This window comes from Macrotis lagotis, chromosome 4 (genome assembly GCF_037893015.1).
Source record: "Macrotis lagotis isolate mMagLag1 chromosome 4, bilby.v1.9.chrom.fasta, whole genome shotgun sequence".
NCBI lineage: Eukaryota > Metazoa > Chordata > Mammalia > Peramelemorphia > Peramelidae > Macrotis > Macrotis lagotis.
Genome location: NC_133661.1, coordinates 162,978,515 through 162,997,643, shown reverse-complemented (window position 1 = coordinate 162,997,643; position 19,129 = coordinate 162,978,515). Strand labels below are relative to the sequence as shown.

Below are 19,129 nucleotides of genomic sequence, written 5' to 3'. Positions count from 1 at the left end.
AATGTTTGGAGCAGTTCCTAACACTGCCAACAGTGCATTACTGTCCCAGTTTTCCCACAGGCCCTCCAACATTTGTTATTTTAATTTTCTATCATATTAGCCAATCTTATAGGTGTGAGGGGGTACATAGGGGGTACCTCAGAGATTTTTTTAAGTTGCATTTCTCTAATCAATAGTGAGTTAGAACATGTTTTCATATGATTGTAGATAGCTTTGATTTCTTCTGAAAACTGTTCATATCCTTTGGCCTTTTATCAATTGGCATTGTCTCAAGCTTTAACTTTTTTTGTGTGGCACTGTTTTCAGAGCTAGTTCTGGGATCCATAAGTTTTCAGTTTTTCCAAGTGCTATGATTTAAGAAAGAGGTGTGGGCACTGCTCTTCTGTCCTCTGCTCTGGTTTATAAGTGACCACAGTCACTCATTTCCACCTTGAAACTATGACCAAGGTCTCCCTTTTGGTTTTGACCTGGAATTACTTATGTGCAATGCTATGGAATCCTGTACCTAGTGACAACAAAGGATTTCCTGAAGTCCCATTCATACCAGTTGTGCTCCCTAATCGTTGTGGGCTGAAAGCTCCAACAGCCACCACCACTGATTCAGTTATCCCCAAGGCCTACTTCCGGCTTCAGTTTATTATATTTTAAAAGGAATAAGCTATGTATATTAGATTCTTGGATTCACATTTAATCTCCATTTCTGGTGTTTGTGTATGGAAATGTTTGTTTGTTGATGATTTTCTAGTTCACATTTAAAAAAAGAAATTAAAATAAACTTCACTTGAATTTTCCCATTTGCCATTTTGCAAATGAGCAGAAGAGAGATAGGCATGCTGAAACAGCTTTTCATATGTCTTTCATTTTGCTGCATCATCATCATAGTGGAATTATGTCCTTCCTTTTATAAACTTTTGGAATGATTTTTCAATGTTTACAAAATATTTTGTATTTTGTCTTTTATTATTTCAGCAGATAGTATGGGAGATCTTTCAGGGTATGCTTGCTTTGGTAAATTAGTTTTGAATTTGTTTCTTTTGCAGTGTTTGGATGAAATAAATGAGGGAGGCACTAAAGGAGAATGATTATGGTCCAAGTGGGGAAAAATTATATTAACTAATAGACAGCATTCATTATTACTCATAGTTTATAAATAGTCTGCACTAGGGTTCAGAAGTATAAAGGTTTTGACTTTCTTGACTAGAGTTGCAAATGCCTAAATCTCCATTAAAGTTGTTCATGCACACATACCAATGTTGATCTTATTTTTAAGAATTTAAAAATTGCATTTTTGAGCCAACATCAAGTAATCTTTCACACCTAGAATTCTGTCTCATAGAAACACTGAAAAAATTTATTGTAAGGATGGAATAGTTCTTCTTGGAACTAGCCATGAAGGTAAAGATGTACATAACATTCCATTTTTTTGGAAATCCATATGGCCTATTAAATATATATATATATATATATATATACACACACACATATATATATATATATATATATATATATATATATATATACACACACACACATACATATCAATTCTTTAAAAAGCCTACATACATTTTTGTGTCTTTTAAAGATATGGATACTATGATTGTCAAATATCAAGCCTGCTAATTCTAGTCTTCTTTCATTTGGCGACAATCTATTTTCACCCAATATTCTTCCTTAGTCTTATATAAATATCAGTTTTCAATCTTCATCACTCTTTAGTTCCTAGTGGATCATCAAGTATTTCTTTAAGGTTTCTGCTTTGATCTTTACTATCATTGTGAGTCCTAGTAGCAATTTGGAAGTATTTTAGTACTGTGGTCATTGTAGCATTTATTTATCCATTAGTTAATGATCTAACAATTTTATACTTTTGTTATTTTAGATCATTTCACCCATTCTAAAGACCAAGGTAAATAAATTAGTTTTTCCTTTTAATCTCTAAACCTATCTTTTGAACTCTATTGAACTATCATTAAGTAATTCCAATTGTTTTCTGCATTGCTTTCTCCCTTTGGAACATTTTAAAGAACTTATTATTGTAGTCTCTAGAATCCTTTGTAAAGTGTTTCCTTATTTAGCCCATCTAAGTTATTATATTCACTTGACCCGTTAAATTCTATGGAATTCCCTATACTCCTTAAGTAAATTGTTTTATATATATATGTCCCTTTCACATTTTGCAAAGCAATGGGGTTAAGTCACTTGCCCAAAGTCACATAGCTAAGTAAGTATTAAGTGTCTGAGGTCAAATTTAAGCTCAGGTCCTCCTAACTTCAGGGCCTGTGCTCCATCCACTGCATTACCTAGCTACCTTTCCCCCTTTCACTTGTGATAGCTTCTTACAATTTGCCCGTCATGTGGGGATCCCCTGCCTCTCAAGTTTTAAGAGTACAGCATATTCTACTTTCACTAAATTTTCAAGATGAATTTTCAAATGCCTGATTATTTTTGCTTTTTGTCTTTAGCACAGATTTTTTTACCCTTGGCTTTCACTGAATTCTTTAAATAGTCTCTAGACTTCCTGTGGATTAGTCACTTTAACTCTTCCTTTTATTTTTTTTCCTAATTATTGTAACATGTTTGCTAAAAAAGAATAACTATGTGATAGATTTCTTTGGTTGTGCTTCTTTCAAATGAATGGTGAATTTTACTGTGATTTCTCAGTGGTTCACTTCCAATTACTGGTTCTTTAGCCCTATTCAGGACCAAATCCCTTATGTTTATCTTGAGTTCTAAAAGTGATTTTCCTAGGAAAGGCCATTTTGTTATCCTAAAAGCATCCTCTGTATTTGTCTGGATAGGGCCTTGTACCAATTCAAGTCTAGTATTTGAATTGATAATTAAGACTTCCCTTTGTTTCTACCTATTTTAATTTTGTAGCTTCTTCAATTTTTAACATTTACAATTCAATTTCATCAAATATAGATGATCCTATTTGCCAGATATATTTCCAAAAAGCATGGAAGTTCCATCAATAGAATTTCCATAGAGTCCTGTAATATTTCTGTTTTTTCTTTTTTAGAGAATCTGTGATTTCATTAATGTGGAACTCCCTCCTATGACTCAAATCACAACTCATCTATAACTTATAGCCTTATAAAGTTGCTTGGGGATACAAAAAGTAGTCTCACACCTAATAAGTATTAAGAGATGGGACATGAACCCAGGTCTTTCTGTCACCTTAAAGTACTATTATTATGCTTTTTTCACTGACATGTGGCAATAGCATTATAGTAGCTAATATTCTACATGAGGAGGTAGAAATGATCTGGAAGAACAGCTGGCCTAGTCCAAGCATACACAGTAGAAATCTGTGCTAAATGTGAAATAATTTTATGAGCATTAACAAATTGATTCTGAAGGTATCTCAAAGAGGGGAGTATACCAAAGAAAACATTCTGACTTCAATGTTACTTTTTTATAAGGTGATCAAAAGAATATGAATAACTACCAACCCAGAGTCCTATTTCCCCATCTCTACACCAATTTTATGATATTAGTTTATATATACAACAGCAGCTTTCTTGATAAAAATATGAAAAGGGAACAGTTAGTTCCTTCTGCAAGAAACAATAACAAGCTGGATACTTCTTTACAGTCACACAAATAAATGAATAAAAGACATAGAGAATACAGGATCCCATTGTTTGTTAACTCTAAAAAAGGCATTGATTTGATAGATCAATACCTCCTCCAACAAAGAGCTATCCATGAATTTGTCAAAATCACACAAAATTCCTTGAAACATATTGCAGCTGAGGTAATTTTATTTTACCCTCTGTAAATACCAAGGGACACATAAAATGAGGCAGATTCCCCAAAGATGCTTGCCACCATCATTGAAAATGTCCAGAATAGAGTCCAAATGGAAGAAGAATTCCCTGTGGAGGCTAAACTTCTTCGCATGTTCCTGTTTGCAGTTGACATTGTATTGATTTCATCCATCCTAAATGAGCTCTACAGTGACCCAAAAGAGTTCAGCCTAACTCTTCATACTGGCAAAAACTAGTTGAAGGAACATGCCTCTTGCCCAGATTTTGATTTATATATAAAGTTGGACAGAGTCCATCAGCACATGTGCTTTGGACAGACACTAAGTGGACAGGGAGTTGGGCCCAGAATTGAAAAGTAGGGCTTCTTAGATTGCCTTTGCAAAATTATGTAGTACTTTTTAAAAACAATTATTTATTTAAAGCAATGGGGTTAAGTGACTTGCCAAGCTAGGCAATTAAGTGTCTCACTTTGGATTTGAACTCAGGTCCTGACTCTGCTCTATCCACTGCGCCACCTAGCTGCCCCTTGTGTAGTACTTTTGATGAGCAACAACTTCTCCCTAAGAATTTTTACCAATATTCTTCCAATGAGACTGTATATCTGTGAGTCTAAGAATACTATAGGCTCTGAGGAATTAAAATTATTCAAAGGTCAGGCTAATCCAACATGTTGAAACCTGCAAGACATGACCAACAAAGAATTATGAAAGAGGAAAGGATGTCATCAAAGAGATGTTTGACTGGAAAAGAAGGTGGTTCAGTTGTATAAGAGTGAAAGATGACTAATGGTAGTCACACCAATGTGTGATTCACTAGTATTCATTAGGATGTCAAGGAATTTAGAGGAAGGCCACTATAGAGGATATATGGAAGGACAGGGATAAGTACTGATCAGGATGAGAGGCCATGGATGAGTTTTAGCCTCTGTTGTTGATAGTAATATCCACATTGATGATATCACAGATTCACAGAAGTAGTATTAGTTAATTATGTTTTTATTTTTATTTTTTTAATTTTACAACCCCCCCCATCTAGTTAATTATTTCTCACTGGAAATTTCTTGTCCTCTCCCATTTGTTCTTCTTATGAAGTTTATAGTGTGATAGAACCATAGTCCTTTGGTGAACCTTCCACCAGGTTTCTGAGATGCTAAACAGATCAGACTCAATCACTGGTTTGTAAACACCTTTTATTTTTTGCTTCTAAAATCAATCTAGAAGCATCTATATATTCCATCTTGAAGCTGTTATTGCAAATAGCATGCTTTCTTCAATCAGCATATGAATTTTATCTAAACAGATTATCTGGAGGAAAAACAATTCTTCTCTTCACCTATTTTGCTTGGTGAGCCCTTCAGCTCCCATGAATTCAATGATCATCTCTAGGCTGAGGATCCATTTATCTTATTCTCTTATCTAATTATCCATATCTAACCTCTCTTTTTTATCTCTAGTCTTTCATCTCCAACTGTCTATCACAGTCTGGAATTAGATAACTGATTATACATCTTAAACACACCCTGTCCAAAACCACTCACTAATTCCCCAACCCCTTTCCTTTTCCAGACTCTTCTAATACCCAAGGATAGTGCCAGTCTCCCAGTCACTCAGGTCCACAACCTAGGTGTTATCCTTGACTCTTTCCTCCTACCTCTCACACCCCACATCCAATCTGTTGCCAAGGACCATTAATTTTAATATCCTAACCCCTCTCTATATACCCATTCTCTTCTGACAGCACCAGAACCCACTCAAACTCTTCTCAAACTAGTAACTTAGGCTTTCAGAGGAATTCTGCACATTCAAAGGAACACAGGCAGTGCTGAGATACACTTCTTTAACTTGTAGTAGGTGCCCTCCCACCTTTTTTTAGACAATTGAAAAAAATTTTTTTTAATGAGTTGATCAGAGCAAGCACTCTGCCAAAGTCTTCCCTACTAATATTTGCCAGAGGAGATATTGCAGACATTTACTGAAAGTTTGCAAAAGGAAGCATGTCTTCTTAATGCTGACAGGAGCAAAACCACTGGGCTATAGTAGCATTTGGATGAATTGTTTTTGCTCATTTGAAACGAGTCAAATCCAGGTGTGAACAGGAGAACTTGGTTTAGAATTCTGAAAATAGACCTTAACAAATATATTGCTGCTTCTAAATAAAATTCAGCCTACAACATAATGCAGTTACTTCGGCCTTGGTGTCAAAAGACCTAGGATTAAGTCCTGGCTTCATCACTGTCCATCACTTTTTGGCTGTCTGACCCTAGGGAAGCTATTTGATATTTCTGAACCTCAGTTTCCTCATCTGGAAAATGATCATAAGATATTTTCACTACTTTTCACTATAACTTGCCCCACAAGGTTGTTGTGGGGAAAAAAATAAATATAAGAGCATAAGGTTCAAAGAAAATATGAACTTGCCACAGACTTTGTTTCTTTTTCCCTTGGAGGAGTGGAGTTTTTTCTGATCTTATATCATGAAGTAGTGAGGAATGTGGCCTTGCTGCTTTCTTAGTTATGTAAATACCCTCTGTTTATAGTGAGGTGTATATAGATCTGTAGTTCCCACTGATGGAAGAAAAAGGTGACTTTAGAATCTGGAGGGGGCATCGTATTTTAAGGGAAATGTAATTTATATTACATCTTGACATATTTTGTATACATCTATGCAGGTTTATCAATGTTTAAATTCATTAACAGTAACAACATTTAATTTCTGAGCTACAACATCCCATACTGCTCATTCCAACTGCCCAATTTCAAGCTACCTTTCCTTCTGCCGACTGCAATGGGTTAGACTCATATTGTCTCTGAAACTGCAGCAAAAACAATTTAACCTTTTGTTATCGTATCATAGTTTTGGGACTAGAAGGGACCTAAGCACCTGTCTACCCCAAATTTAGTCCATTTGTTCTGGTTTTCTCCTTTTACAGATAAGGCTAGTGAGGTCCAGTGGAAAAATTACTTATCCACAGACATGCAAGTAACTGTAATAATTAACAGAGTCAGGATTTTAGAACTCAGGTCATCAGACTCCAAAATTATAGTGTCCCCCCCATTATACCACAAGTAATTTGTGTATTTTTTTCTATTAGCCTGTTTTTTTAATAATTAAGATTACAAAATGTATAGTCACTAAAATGACACATTTAAGTAAGATAAAAGCTTTGAGCTATAATTGCTGACGATTCTTCATAAGATTGAAAACCTTAAATGAGTATCATGATTTACATTTTTCCTTAGAAGCATTTTGGCTATAGAACAAGAAATATAGCAGATTTCCACATTTCTCTTGTTTATTTGATGTTACAGTCTTACATTTGAGAGTTAAAAATCATTTAATATTTAATCTCTTAAAGCTCAGTTGTTCATTTTAACATTTGGAAAAGTTTAAAAAAATTTCTTTTCTGTTATTTGTCCATTCTAGCAATAAAACAAATTTCTTATCTTGTGAATATTACACTCATGGCATGTGTACGCTCACAGAGAGCCAAATTCTTTTTTATAGTGTATTGGATGTAGCAGAGCTCTCCTTGGTTTTGGAAGGAAAGAAAATTTCTTTCATTCCCACCCCTGGTTTCTTTGCTCTAATAGCTCTCCTCTTAATTGGTGCATAGCTTCTAAGTAACACAATTATATCAGCTACTTAGGAAGCAACAAAATGATGGTAAGGATTTTGTCCTAAGGAAAAGAGGCAGGCCCATTACCAGCTTTAGTCTAGTCATGATCTTTGATCATAACTCTAAACAAGGAATAAAATTTTCTATCCTGTTTGTAAGCCTACATACTACAAAGATATTAGTACTGGCACTCTCACCATCAATACAAATTGTAACTACAACTCTTCTCTTTGTCTCCCACACATAATTCTGAGATTATCTCATGAATTTTTGTGATCAAAAAAATCACCCACTTGGTTTCCAACCCTCTGGTGATGAGCCTTTATAAGCTTAGACCATTCCTTAGAGGATAGAAATAAAGTCTGTGGCAAGGTCTTTTCTTTAAACCTTTTCAGCTTAGAAAATTAGGAACAGCCAGAGATTGTATTCTACTGGCATTGCTTATGAGACTTCAGAGTTATCTTCTTGCTATGATGAGCCACCTGATGAGGGATCCTTTTTCAATTTGACTGTAACTCCATTTTCAATCTGTGAGTCACAGAGAAAAATGTACTAATGCTACCTAAGGATGAAATTTCTTTCTTTTTGAGGATAAAACAACTTTAAAATTTGGGAAGCTTTTCTCAGTATTTGAAAAGATATGTGTTTTATATAATGCTTTCTCCCCTTTCTAATCTTCCATAGGACACATTGCGATACTATACATTGATTATATTCTATTTCTTATTATTCTGTAATTGTTTCATATGTTTAAGTATTATCACCTGATTTAGTTCCTTAAGAACAAATTTATTCTTTTCTGTTGTTGGTCTTTTCTATTCTCCATATTCTGGCATAGTTCAGAACATATAGTTGGTATATAAGTCCTAAAATGCTTTGGAGTGGATTTCTATTTTAAATTCACTGATTTTCTTTTCTTAGATTTAAAGGTACAGTGGAAGAACTTAGCAGCCAGATTTTGTCTGCACGAAATTGGTTACAACAGGAACAGGAACGGATAGAAAAAGAACTTTTACAGAAGATTGATCAACTTGCCTTGGTTGTTAAGGAAAACAGTGTAGGTATTTGTTATTATGTTTATTATACCTAATAAAATGACATTTAAAAATTCACATTAAGGACTGTTTTGACCATGCATTGCTGTTGATTGTCAATTTACTTAATTTTATATGGGTTTTTAGAATTTTATAAATCAGAGTCTTTTTCTATATTGTTTATCCTTTATACTTTGAAGAGGCAACAGAACTAGGATTTGTTTGATTTTATTTAGCCTATATAGATAAATTCAGGAACTTCAAACTAAATAAGTTAATTTGGCATTATTCAAATTGATCATCCTGATTAAGCAAATAAACCAAGTAATACAAACTAATTTCCTTTGATATTGGGCTTTGTTGACACCTAACTTCAGAGATCTAATTTTGGTGATTCTATTATCCTCAAGTCATTTTGTTTGCCCTAAAATCAAATATGTCACAAAAAGTTACATTTCTAAAAATGTAAAGACCGAATTATAGCTGCCATTATCTTTCTCATTTGCTCCTATCTTTGGACTCCTAGTAAATGCTAAGAGTTTCACAGACTAGTTCGAAAATTTGATGTAGAATGAATTGTGCAAATATAGGGAACCAAAGAGAATGATAATTATTGTTATAGCTTCCAAAATGTTGCAGTTAGTCAAGAATTCTTAAGCTCTGGTTTTACATAGACTTGGTTCTATCTTAGAGAATATCCTTCCTCTCTTGCTCTTCCTTATAACACTTTTTGGTTCTTTATATCCCCACCCAGAGTTTATAATAATATAACTCACATTGGTCTAGCTTTCTTTAGATGTGGGTAAGATATCTCCAACCAAGGAACCTAGGTTCCTTCTTAGCTCTTATGTATTCTTAGAACCTTTTTGAAAAAAAAAAGGATAAAGTCTTGAGAAGATCTATTGTCACCCTTTCCTAGGCCAGCACAAATGGATGATTCCTCCTCCACCAGTCTATCATTGTGACAGATTATGGCCAATTAATTCATGCTCTCAGAAGATAGAAAGTTCCAAACAAAGACTAACCACTCCAGAGCTCAAATTGATTAGAATTGATCAAGCAGTGACACATTCCCATTTTTAGAAGTATTTGGTCAGCAAAACTCTTTGACTCATTTATATTATAGTTTTTAACCTCAGAGCATAGTACAGTGAATTTGTAGTCATAAGTCCTGTGTTTGAATCTCAGCCCTGTATTATACATCAGTGACCATGGCTAACTGCTTTGGCCTAAATATCCTCCTCTGTAAGACAGGGGGGTTATGCTAGATGCCTTAGATGATTCTATGATCACTCATTGATACTATCCCTCCTCTTTCTTTTAGCCAGCCCTTTCTCCTTCTCCTAGTTTGTGTTTTATTTTATCATTAAACTAATAAAAGTGTTTACTCACTGGAAATACACTGAGCTCATGATTATAAACTCCTGGCCATGGTATTGAGATATATACTTGTTGATTGATGGTTAAATTAGTCGTATAATTTGACATAGTTCTCTGTTCTCCCCAAATTCAGTGTTCCTGAATTGGCCATGTATGAATCTGGGTTAATAATGAAGAAAATCATCATTGACTGATTCCCTCTAATTTTGCCATACCACAGCCAGCATATTTGGAACTCTTAAGACATGGCCTCCATGAACCAACTCTTAAAGTAAGACAAATAGTGAAAAAGACTTACTTTGGATCATCTGCCAGAATCCAACCAGACCTTAGTTTAACATGCATTAGATTCACATTGATTTCTTTAGACTTTGGGTATATGGGATTCATCTTCCTCACCCTCTCTCTATCTTCATGGAGTCAATCAGGTGCCAGGTCCTATGGTTGATTCTGTCTCCACACTAGGTCTTAGGCTCCATCATCTCTAACCACCTGCTATGACTCTAGTTTCAAGCTAGAACTTTTCTTTCTCTCTCCAATCCATCTTCACATGGTTGCCAAAATACTTTCCCTAATAGACACATTGAATCATGGTGATTCCCCTTATTCAGAAACCTTCAATGGCTCCTTAATACATGGAGGGAAAGACAAAACTCCTTAGGCTGCATTTCAGGGTCCTCCATTCATTGCTTGGTGCTGACCTTATTTTACAAGACTTGCATTTTCTGGACTTTCTCCTACATTTGTGCAGATTCTTTCTCCTTTTTGACTGGAAAGCACTCTGTATCTCTATCTTTTGAAATCTTTTGCTTCCTTAATGATTAATTCAGTTGCCTTTCTTTTATTCCCTGATCTCTTTCAGTTGAAAACAATTTTCCTGCATCTTATATTTTCCCATAATATTTCTCTCTTTGTATCTTTTCCCCTTGAACCCTCACTATTACTGTAGAGGGCAACTCCATCCTCTCAGTACCTCAGACTCACAACCTAGAAGTCATTCTGGACTCCTCATCTCTCACCCGCCATCTCCTGGCTATTGCCAAGACCTATCAATTTCACTTTTTCAGCATCTCTTGAATACACTCTCCCATCTATCCTCTTCCACTGTCCTCACCATCTCTGACCTGGGTTATTACAATAGCCTACCTCAAATCTCTCCTCACTCTAATCAGTCCATTCAACTATTTAAGTAATTTTTCTAAATTCCAGGACCAACCATATCCCCTACCCAGTATATTCCAGTGTTTCTATATTGCCTTCAGGATCATATACAAAATGCTCTGATTTACATTAAAACCTTCATAATCTAGCTCCCTCTTACCTTTCTAGCCTTTTTTATACCTTTCAACCTGATTTGTACTCCTGCACTGATCTCCTGGCTGTTCCATGAAAAAAGCACTTCATTTCTCAGCTCTGGACATTTTCTCTGCTTGTCCTTTATGTTTAGAATGCTCTCCTTCTGACTCTGACTATTGACCCCTCTGGCTTTCCTTCCTTTCCCAATCCCTCTTAAATCCAGTGCCTTCTCTCTATTAATTATCTCCTGTTTAACCTGTATATAGCTTGCATTGTATATATTTGTTGCAAGTTATCTGCTCTTTTGGTTTTATAAGCTCTGTTTATTTTAATATTTAATATTAATATTAAATAAGCAATATTAATATTAATAATGAATTAATATAATAGTAATAATATTGATGATTAGCCTAGAACATAGTAACCACTTAATACATATTTAATTGATAGATTTTTGTCTTTATATCCTTTTTGTTTTTGTAGATGCTTAACAGTTTATATTGAATTTAATTGGCCCACTGTTTATGTTCATGTTCAGCACAGTAATAAGTGACATCAATACTTCCCACATAGAATTCATTCTGGAGTGATTAAGTGCAATTATTTTCATCCATCCTAGGAAATAAGTGAAAGGAGTATAGAGAAGAAGTTTAGTCAGATGTCAGCAAAGCTTGATAAAATAGAAGAGATACAGAAGAAAAATATGGAAGTCCAGAGACCAAAATCTGATGATGAGAAGATCAGTATCCGAATCAGCAAGATTGAATTGCAGATGAATGAAGAGATGAAAGAAATGAAAGCAGAAGTCAATGCTGGTAGGGCAGAAATATATATAATCATAGTTTATGTTCTCTTTTATATAAATACAAAATGATTTGTATCATTTGCTATAATTTTCTAGAAACTATGTTAATAGTAAAAGAAGTACACCATAGTCCCAAAAGTATGCCAAGCCACCTTTTTTTTTTTATTTTTAGGCAATGGGGTTAAGTGGCTTGCCCAAGGCCACACAGTTAGGTAATTATTATGTCTGAGGCCAGATTTGAACTCAGGTACTCCTGATTTCAGGGCTGGTGCTCTATCCACTGCGCCATCTAGCCACCCTGACCAAGCCACTTTTAATATAGAAAAGTAGTTTTGAAATTCCATGAAATGACCCTTTGCTGGCCAAAGTGAGCTATTCCTAGCACTTTCTTTTCTTTAAAATTTTATTTATTTATTTATTTTTAGATTTTTGCAAGGCAAATGGGGTTAAGTGGCTTGCCCAAGGCCATACAGCTAGGTAATTAAGTGTCTGAGACCAGATTTGAACCCAGTTACTCCTGACTCCAAGGCTGGTGCTTCATCCACTACGCCACCTAGCCGCCCCTATTCCTAGCACTTTCAAAAGAACTAGGTCAGGAACTAAATTGTTGTGCTAACAACTTCACTTGTGTCTTTAGGTTTCATCAATTTCCCAAACAGACCACATATAAATTGCTAGCACGATATCCAGGGTCTCATTATGCAAAAGAAATCAGTAGACACTTTTCCTGCCTTCTAGGGTATAAGGAAATATAGTCTTTACCGTTTCTGGGGTAGGAAACACTATTTTGAACATATTTCACAGACCTAATTCATTTTTCTTTTGTCAGGTGGAAATTAAAATTACTCATTAGTTTAGGAATGACTTTGTTAAAAATAAAGAATCTGACTCAGTATATAAATGGTACAATTATTTGGTTGTAAAGTTTTGTAGAAACTGCTTCTTTCTTGGACTATTATATTGTCTAGATAGGTTATTGAATTACTTAGGAAAACAGCTATTGGATGATATCACAGTATAATTCTTGTTGAGTATTTTATTAACTTTAAACTTTATATAATTTAGTGAATTATTTTGTGGGAAAACTTTCTTTTTTAATTTTAAGTTTAATTAATTTATTTTTTTAAAGAAATATTTTATTCATTTTTTGAATTTTATAATTTTTCCCCTAATCTTGCTTCCCTCCCCCCACCCCCACCCCCACCCCCACAGAAGGCAGTCTGTTAGTTTTTACATTGTTTCCATGGTGTGTATATATACATATATATATATATATATATATATATATATATATTGATCTAAGTTGAATGTGATGAGAGAGAAATCATATCCTTAAGAAAGAAAAATAAAGTATAAGAGATAGCAAAATTACATAATAAGTTTTTTTTTAAAAAAAAATTAAAGGTAATAGTCTTCAGCCTTTGTTCAAATTCCACGATTCTTTCTCTGGATATGGATGATATTCTCCATCGCAGATACCCCAAAATTGTGCCTGATTGTTGCACTGATGGAATGAGCAAGTTCATCAAGGCTGACTATCACTCCCATGTTCCTGCAAATCCTTCCAGGCTTCCTTGAATTCCCATCCCTCCTGATTTCTAATAGAACAATAGTGTTCCATCACATACATACATATACCACAGTTTGTTAAGCCATTTCCCATTTGAAGGACATTCACTTAATTTCCAATTCTTTGCCACCACAAACAGGGCTGCTGTGAATATTTTTGTACAAATGATGTTTTTACCCATTTTTATAATCTCTTCAGGGTATAGACCCAGTAGTGATATTGCTGGATCAAAGGGTATGCACATTTTTGTTGTTCTTTGGGTGTAATTCCAAATTGCTCTCCAGAAAGGTTGGATGAGTTCACAGCTCCACCAACAATGTATTAATGCCCCAAATTTCTGACATCCCTTCCAACATTAATCATTGTCCTTTCTGGTCATATTGGCCAGTCTGAGAGGTGTGAGGTGGTAGTGGGCAAACTATCAATATTTCACTCAGGGAATTAATATAGGAAGTGGCACAAGGAATGTTAATGTATCTTTCCCTAACGATTTCCTAAAAAGTTACTATTCAATGTCAAGGGGTTTAAAATATAAAGTCAAAATTTCATTTTGAACTCATTTCTGCAATCAATAGAATTGCATTATAATATATATTTTTATTTTGATAGAGAATGTAACTTTGACACAACCACAGCATTTGAAAATTTTTAACTCTTTCAAAATTTATATTTTTAATAGGGTTTGCAGCCATCTATGAAAGCATAGGATCACTCAGACAAGTTCTTGAAGCCAAAATGAAACTTGATAAAGACCAGATACAGAAGCAAATTCATCAGCTAAAGAAACAAGAGGCTCCCATGTAAAAAGATTTGGGACAGTGATGATCTAAAAAAAGAGTTTGTCAGTGGGGCTAGGAACCTGGATATTTGTGCAGTATGGTTTGCTCTCTCCAGGATGTGCATGTACCAAACAGTATGCCATGGACTTAAATTTTTAACTTGAGTTGTGAAGACAATCTTTAGGTAAGAAGCATAAATGCATTTTTTATAACTTAATTTCACTTATAAATATAAATTCTATGGAATTTGTTCCATTTTGGAAAGGCTTTTGTTCATTTTAAGACTGAAAACTCTTCAAAATATTTTTCTCCTATGAATTAAAATGTTAAATTACTGTACAGATGCTTTAGTTCATCATTTTAAAAATGTTATTATGGAGATTTATGTTAGTAAGCTAATGATTTTGTTATAGTAATTGGTATGCAAAAGATATCTCTTAACAGAAGAGATAGTTTAATGTTTAAGTTCATGTTTGTTTTTATTGTTGTCTGCATATTTCCTGCTTTGTTTGCTTTCTTTAATTCTTCTTTCCCCTTCACTTAGAATTTCCATAATAATTTGAGTTTTGAATTTTTAAAAATTGTAATTTATTCTATTTGGATTTAATACTATTTGAATACAATTAAAATAGTATAAGGGATTCATAATGTTTCTTCAACTGCCATATAAATGATTAACTATTTAAAAATAAAGAAGACAACCACTATTTTTCTGGAAAATGTTGAGCCAAAAATTGTTTAAATTATCTGGATATTTCAGATGTCTAAAATAAAACATGGGTATCTGAATACTTTTTATCTCTCCACAGCTTATGTGATAGAACCATATTGTATATAATGGCATTATGGCTCACAGTAAGCTATTCATGCAGAATTGCACATTAATTTCAATATGATGTGAAGATTTTTCAGAATTTTTATGAATCATTTCCTAAATGTTTCCAAAATTAAGATTGAAAATCTAGTAAAATGATTTGTATATCATAATAATTATTCTAAGTGTATTATTGTGCCTTGTTTTTCTTATGTCAATGCAATGTACAATGAAGGTTTTGCTGACAAAATAGAAGGCATGATAATTCAAAATTGTGATGTGAAATGAGATGCTATGTATTTTAAAATTGTATATTGTACTAGAAATTTTATCATTGTTAAACTATGATACTTAAGTATATTCTTTAATGAAATAAATAATTCATACTTTTGTATGGACAGGGATTCAAGCTGGTATTGAATATTTAACATTGATAAGATATTTTCATCCAGATGAATGAATTTTTATGTTATAGGTGTAATATTTTCAATTACTATGTTTAATTAAAATTGAAAATTAACACCTCTGCTGTAATCTAATCTAGATGCTTATAAATCTACAGATGTAAGATCTATACTGAGAAAACCGTTCTAAACTGTGAGGGTGCTGTAGGAAAAAAATAAAAATAGGATTATTTTAATTTAATTTAATTTATTTTTTTTGCTAAGGACTCAGGAAAAGAAGCACCTTCTATTTTTAAGATTAGTCATAAATGAATTATTTAACTGGCTACTACTGTTTACCCTTGTAAAATATGTTACTAAAACACATACCTACATAAAAACATACAAGATAGATGACATTAGTAGTTGAAAACATTTGGCTACCAACCTATATTTTCATTATTTTGATTCTAGCCTCTAAATCTGGCTCTCGCCTTTACAAACCACCAGAGCTGTTTCCCCTTTGGAGGTAGAAATCAATCCCAAGTGTAGAAAACTTGGACACTCTCTGTAGCAACACTGTATTTGGGAGCAGCTGGCTGAGATGTGGTGAGGGATGCTGTAATGGCTCCTACCCTTCTCTGGGTTGAAGAGGGTATGTGAGAACTTGTGATCTTGTAAGACTTATTTGAGCAGGCTCTGTGGAATGTGGATAAATTGACAAAAAGAATCTTGTATCATCCTAGAGTCCTAGGTTTCATGTCCTGGCTCTTTTTAAATACTTGGACCCAGGATAAATGGAGCTTCTGGGGAAATGGGTAAGTCTGTTAGGGCTTAATTTGGGCAGCACATCTTTACATCCACATATCTTGAGCAAGAAATAACACCAATCCCCACAAGGAAAACAATGTTCTTTGGAAGTATAAAATTATTTTATCTCTTTGGAATTATAATCATTTAGGCCAATTTCCTTTCAAACTAATACACAGTATAAATGGTAATGGGAGCTTTGTCCTATCTTAGCTGTTGATTTGTTCATTCCTGGGGAGGGAGCATCAGTATCCAAGAACTTCTGTAAGAGAAGTGATGAAGACCAAATTAGGTTCTAAATGAAGGATAAGACCATATGAAAGCAGTTGATAATCAGCTGTGTGCTGAGTTTCTCAGGTGCTTCTGATGTCATGGTCCTTCATGTAATGAGCTATATTGTATTATTATCACCAAAGTTTAAATGTAAAACATCACCAGTGTTCTTTTCTTTTCACAGAAATTTGTAATAAATAGTGCCATAAAAACCCCACATGTAAATTCTATGTATGGTTTTAATAAAAAAAATGGTTATATTTGGTGTGTGGACTTAACTCTGCAGAATGCTGTACTAAGTGATGTTACCCAAGTTTAGTTTCCATGGATACTATGTATTCATTGAACTGCCTGGCTATATGAATTCCTCAATGGTGCAAAATTCTCTATTCTTTACACTGTCATAGTGCCTTGTTACAAAATTCTTATTATATTTTAAAATAACTAAATTACTGTAGGAGGGCCCAAATGAGATATGAATGAGATAAGATATACCAAACTCTGTTGTGTAGAGGTTACAATGAACTTATAGATTTGAAAGGGACATTTTCTAATTCATCAAAGTCTCCTCATTAAATTAGTTGATAGAATGGTTTCCTCATGCTGTTGTATAAATGTATAGAATAATATATTTGGTTGATTTTTTTTTGTAAAACACATGACTTTTTCTTTAATATAGGACTCTAATAAATAAAAGCCCATGGGTTCATTAAGTACTGGGCCTGCAGGTGGATACAAATTATGGATTGTAGGGTAAAGAGTGGGAATTTAAGTACACTGAAAAAGACTGAGTGTATAGAATAGGGAATGGGTATGGGAAAAGGTTGGACTTGGGCCACTTTGTAGAAACTAATGGTGAAAATATTAGTTTGAAGACTGGTAGCTGGTGATTAATCCAGGGTAAAGGCAACCTGAATTCAAAGTGTGTACAAATATTACAGATCAGGGCAAATAGTAGATTGAAGAGTAGGCAGAAGAGATCAGATTTGGAATTTCATAAATATCAGAAGAAAGAGCAAGGTGGCTAGTTAAAAGCCAAGACAAACAGAGAGTTATGAATCAGGGATGTTAAAGTTCTAAATTATAATAGGATTTAGTCATCATCTCTATGCAGGTAATTTTCAGATTTATTTATACAGCTTTAACCTTCAACTCAAATTGTGGGTCCCACATTTCTAAGTACTTGATAACCCCCCATCAATTCACATCTCAAAATGGACATGAATTCAACCTCTTCCCCCTTTAAATTCAGCTCTATTCTGAATTTCCCTGTTTCTTTTGAGATACCAAAATGCTCCCATTTATTAAGACTCAGAACCTCAGATTCACCCCCCCCCAATCTTGAGTGTCATTTCTATTTGCCAGAATTATCTTTACAAGGTACAGGTATGACCAAATTGCCCTCTTCAAAAGCTTCAGTAACTTCTCATTGTCTGTAGGGTCAAATGAGAAAAAAACGTATGTAAAGTGCTTTTTTTGAATCTTAAATTACTATTTAAATGTTAATTATAATCTTCTTGGTGTGTAGGAAAACTACTGAATTGGGATCTAGATTCAAATGTGGCCTTTGATGTTTACTAATATTGTGAATCTGAACAAGTCCCTTAATCTTTCTTAAATTTCGTTTTCTCATTGTGAAATGGGAGTAGTATTTCTGCAGATACTACTCTTTTGAGGACTGTTACTAGAAATAAAGTTTGTGTGGTAAAGATGTCTTGGAAGTTGGAATGCTGGGCCATCTTGCCAGGATTTGTATTAGTCATGGCTTTTGAAGGAGGAGGAGAGGTGGGTATTGCCAGTATTAGACAAGATTGACCTGGTGAGTATAATAAAATATGTAAAATACTTTGCAAACCTCAAAGTATTGATTAAATGTCAGTTTTTCTGTTGAGCAGAACTATTTGTTAGTAATTTGGAGGACATTCTTGAACATCCATTTCCTCTTGGTCAAATAAACACTTGAAATTTGACATAAATGCAATATTTAGTCAGAAATTGAAGGAATAGCTAGCTGGACCTAAAATCTTTTCATTTGCTATAATAATTAAAATGTCACTAAGTGTAAATGACCATGAATTGATTTAGGAAGTTCTACTGGGGTATTATTGTGAAATCTTGAAATTTCTGTGGCTGAGGCATTATAAAATTCAAATGCCATTGCCCAGTATGTAAAATATTATCTTGTGGGAAATATACTCTCTACTCATGCTCTATCTTGCTGTGCATTAGCTTATCTAGTCCGTCACCTGTTTGGTCTTAGTGTTTATAGCAAAGGGATAACCCTTTTGGATTGTAAACTATTTTGGGCTGTCAGTTATTGGTGCAAAAATTCAGACTCTGCCCTTCTTACCCATGAAGAAGGTTAGAATTCCTACTTTTAATGAGTGGATAAAATCCCATTCCAAATTTTCACAGAAATACCCTTTAACTGAGGGACAGAAGAGAAGTAGTTTTGATGAAAGTGCCTACTTTTCCAAAGACAAAATAAAAAGTCACTTCAAGGAACTTGGATTATATTGGGAAACATTATGGAACTTTGGTTTTTGTGAGAAATAAATCAGATAGATAGATTATTAGTTTGGGAGGAAGCTAGGTGATA

The 19,129-nt window shown here is 34.0% G+C and overlaps 1 protein-coding gene across 4 annotated transcripts in view; it reads left to right on the top strand.

Moving 5' to 3' along the window:
* FAM81A (family with sequence similarity 81 member A) overlaps positions 1-19,129 on the top strand; it is a 118,257-nt gene that overhangs the window by 67,998 nt on the left and 31,130 nt on the right. For 2 of the 4 annotated variants that reach the window (XR_012478044.1, XR_012478045.1), the window contains exons 7-9: positions 8,308-8,443; positions 11,716-11,911; positions 14,151-14,434. Coding sequence is in view for 2 of the 4 variants with exons in the window: in XM_074234547.1 (XP_074090648.1) it covers positions 8,308-8,443; positions 11,716-11,911; positions 14,151-14,275 (457 nt within the window). In the remaining 2 variants the exon portion in view is untranslated. Of the gene's footprint in view, positions 1-8,307; positions 8,444-11,715; positions 11,912-14,150; positions 16,791-19,129 lie in introns of those variants that run through there. The other 2 variants (XM_074234547.1, XM_074234548.1) reach the window with 1 other exon arrangement.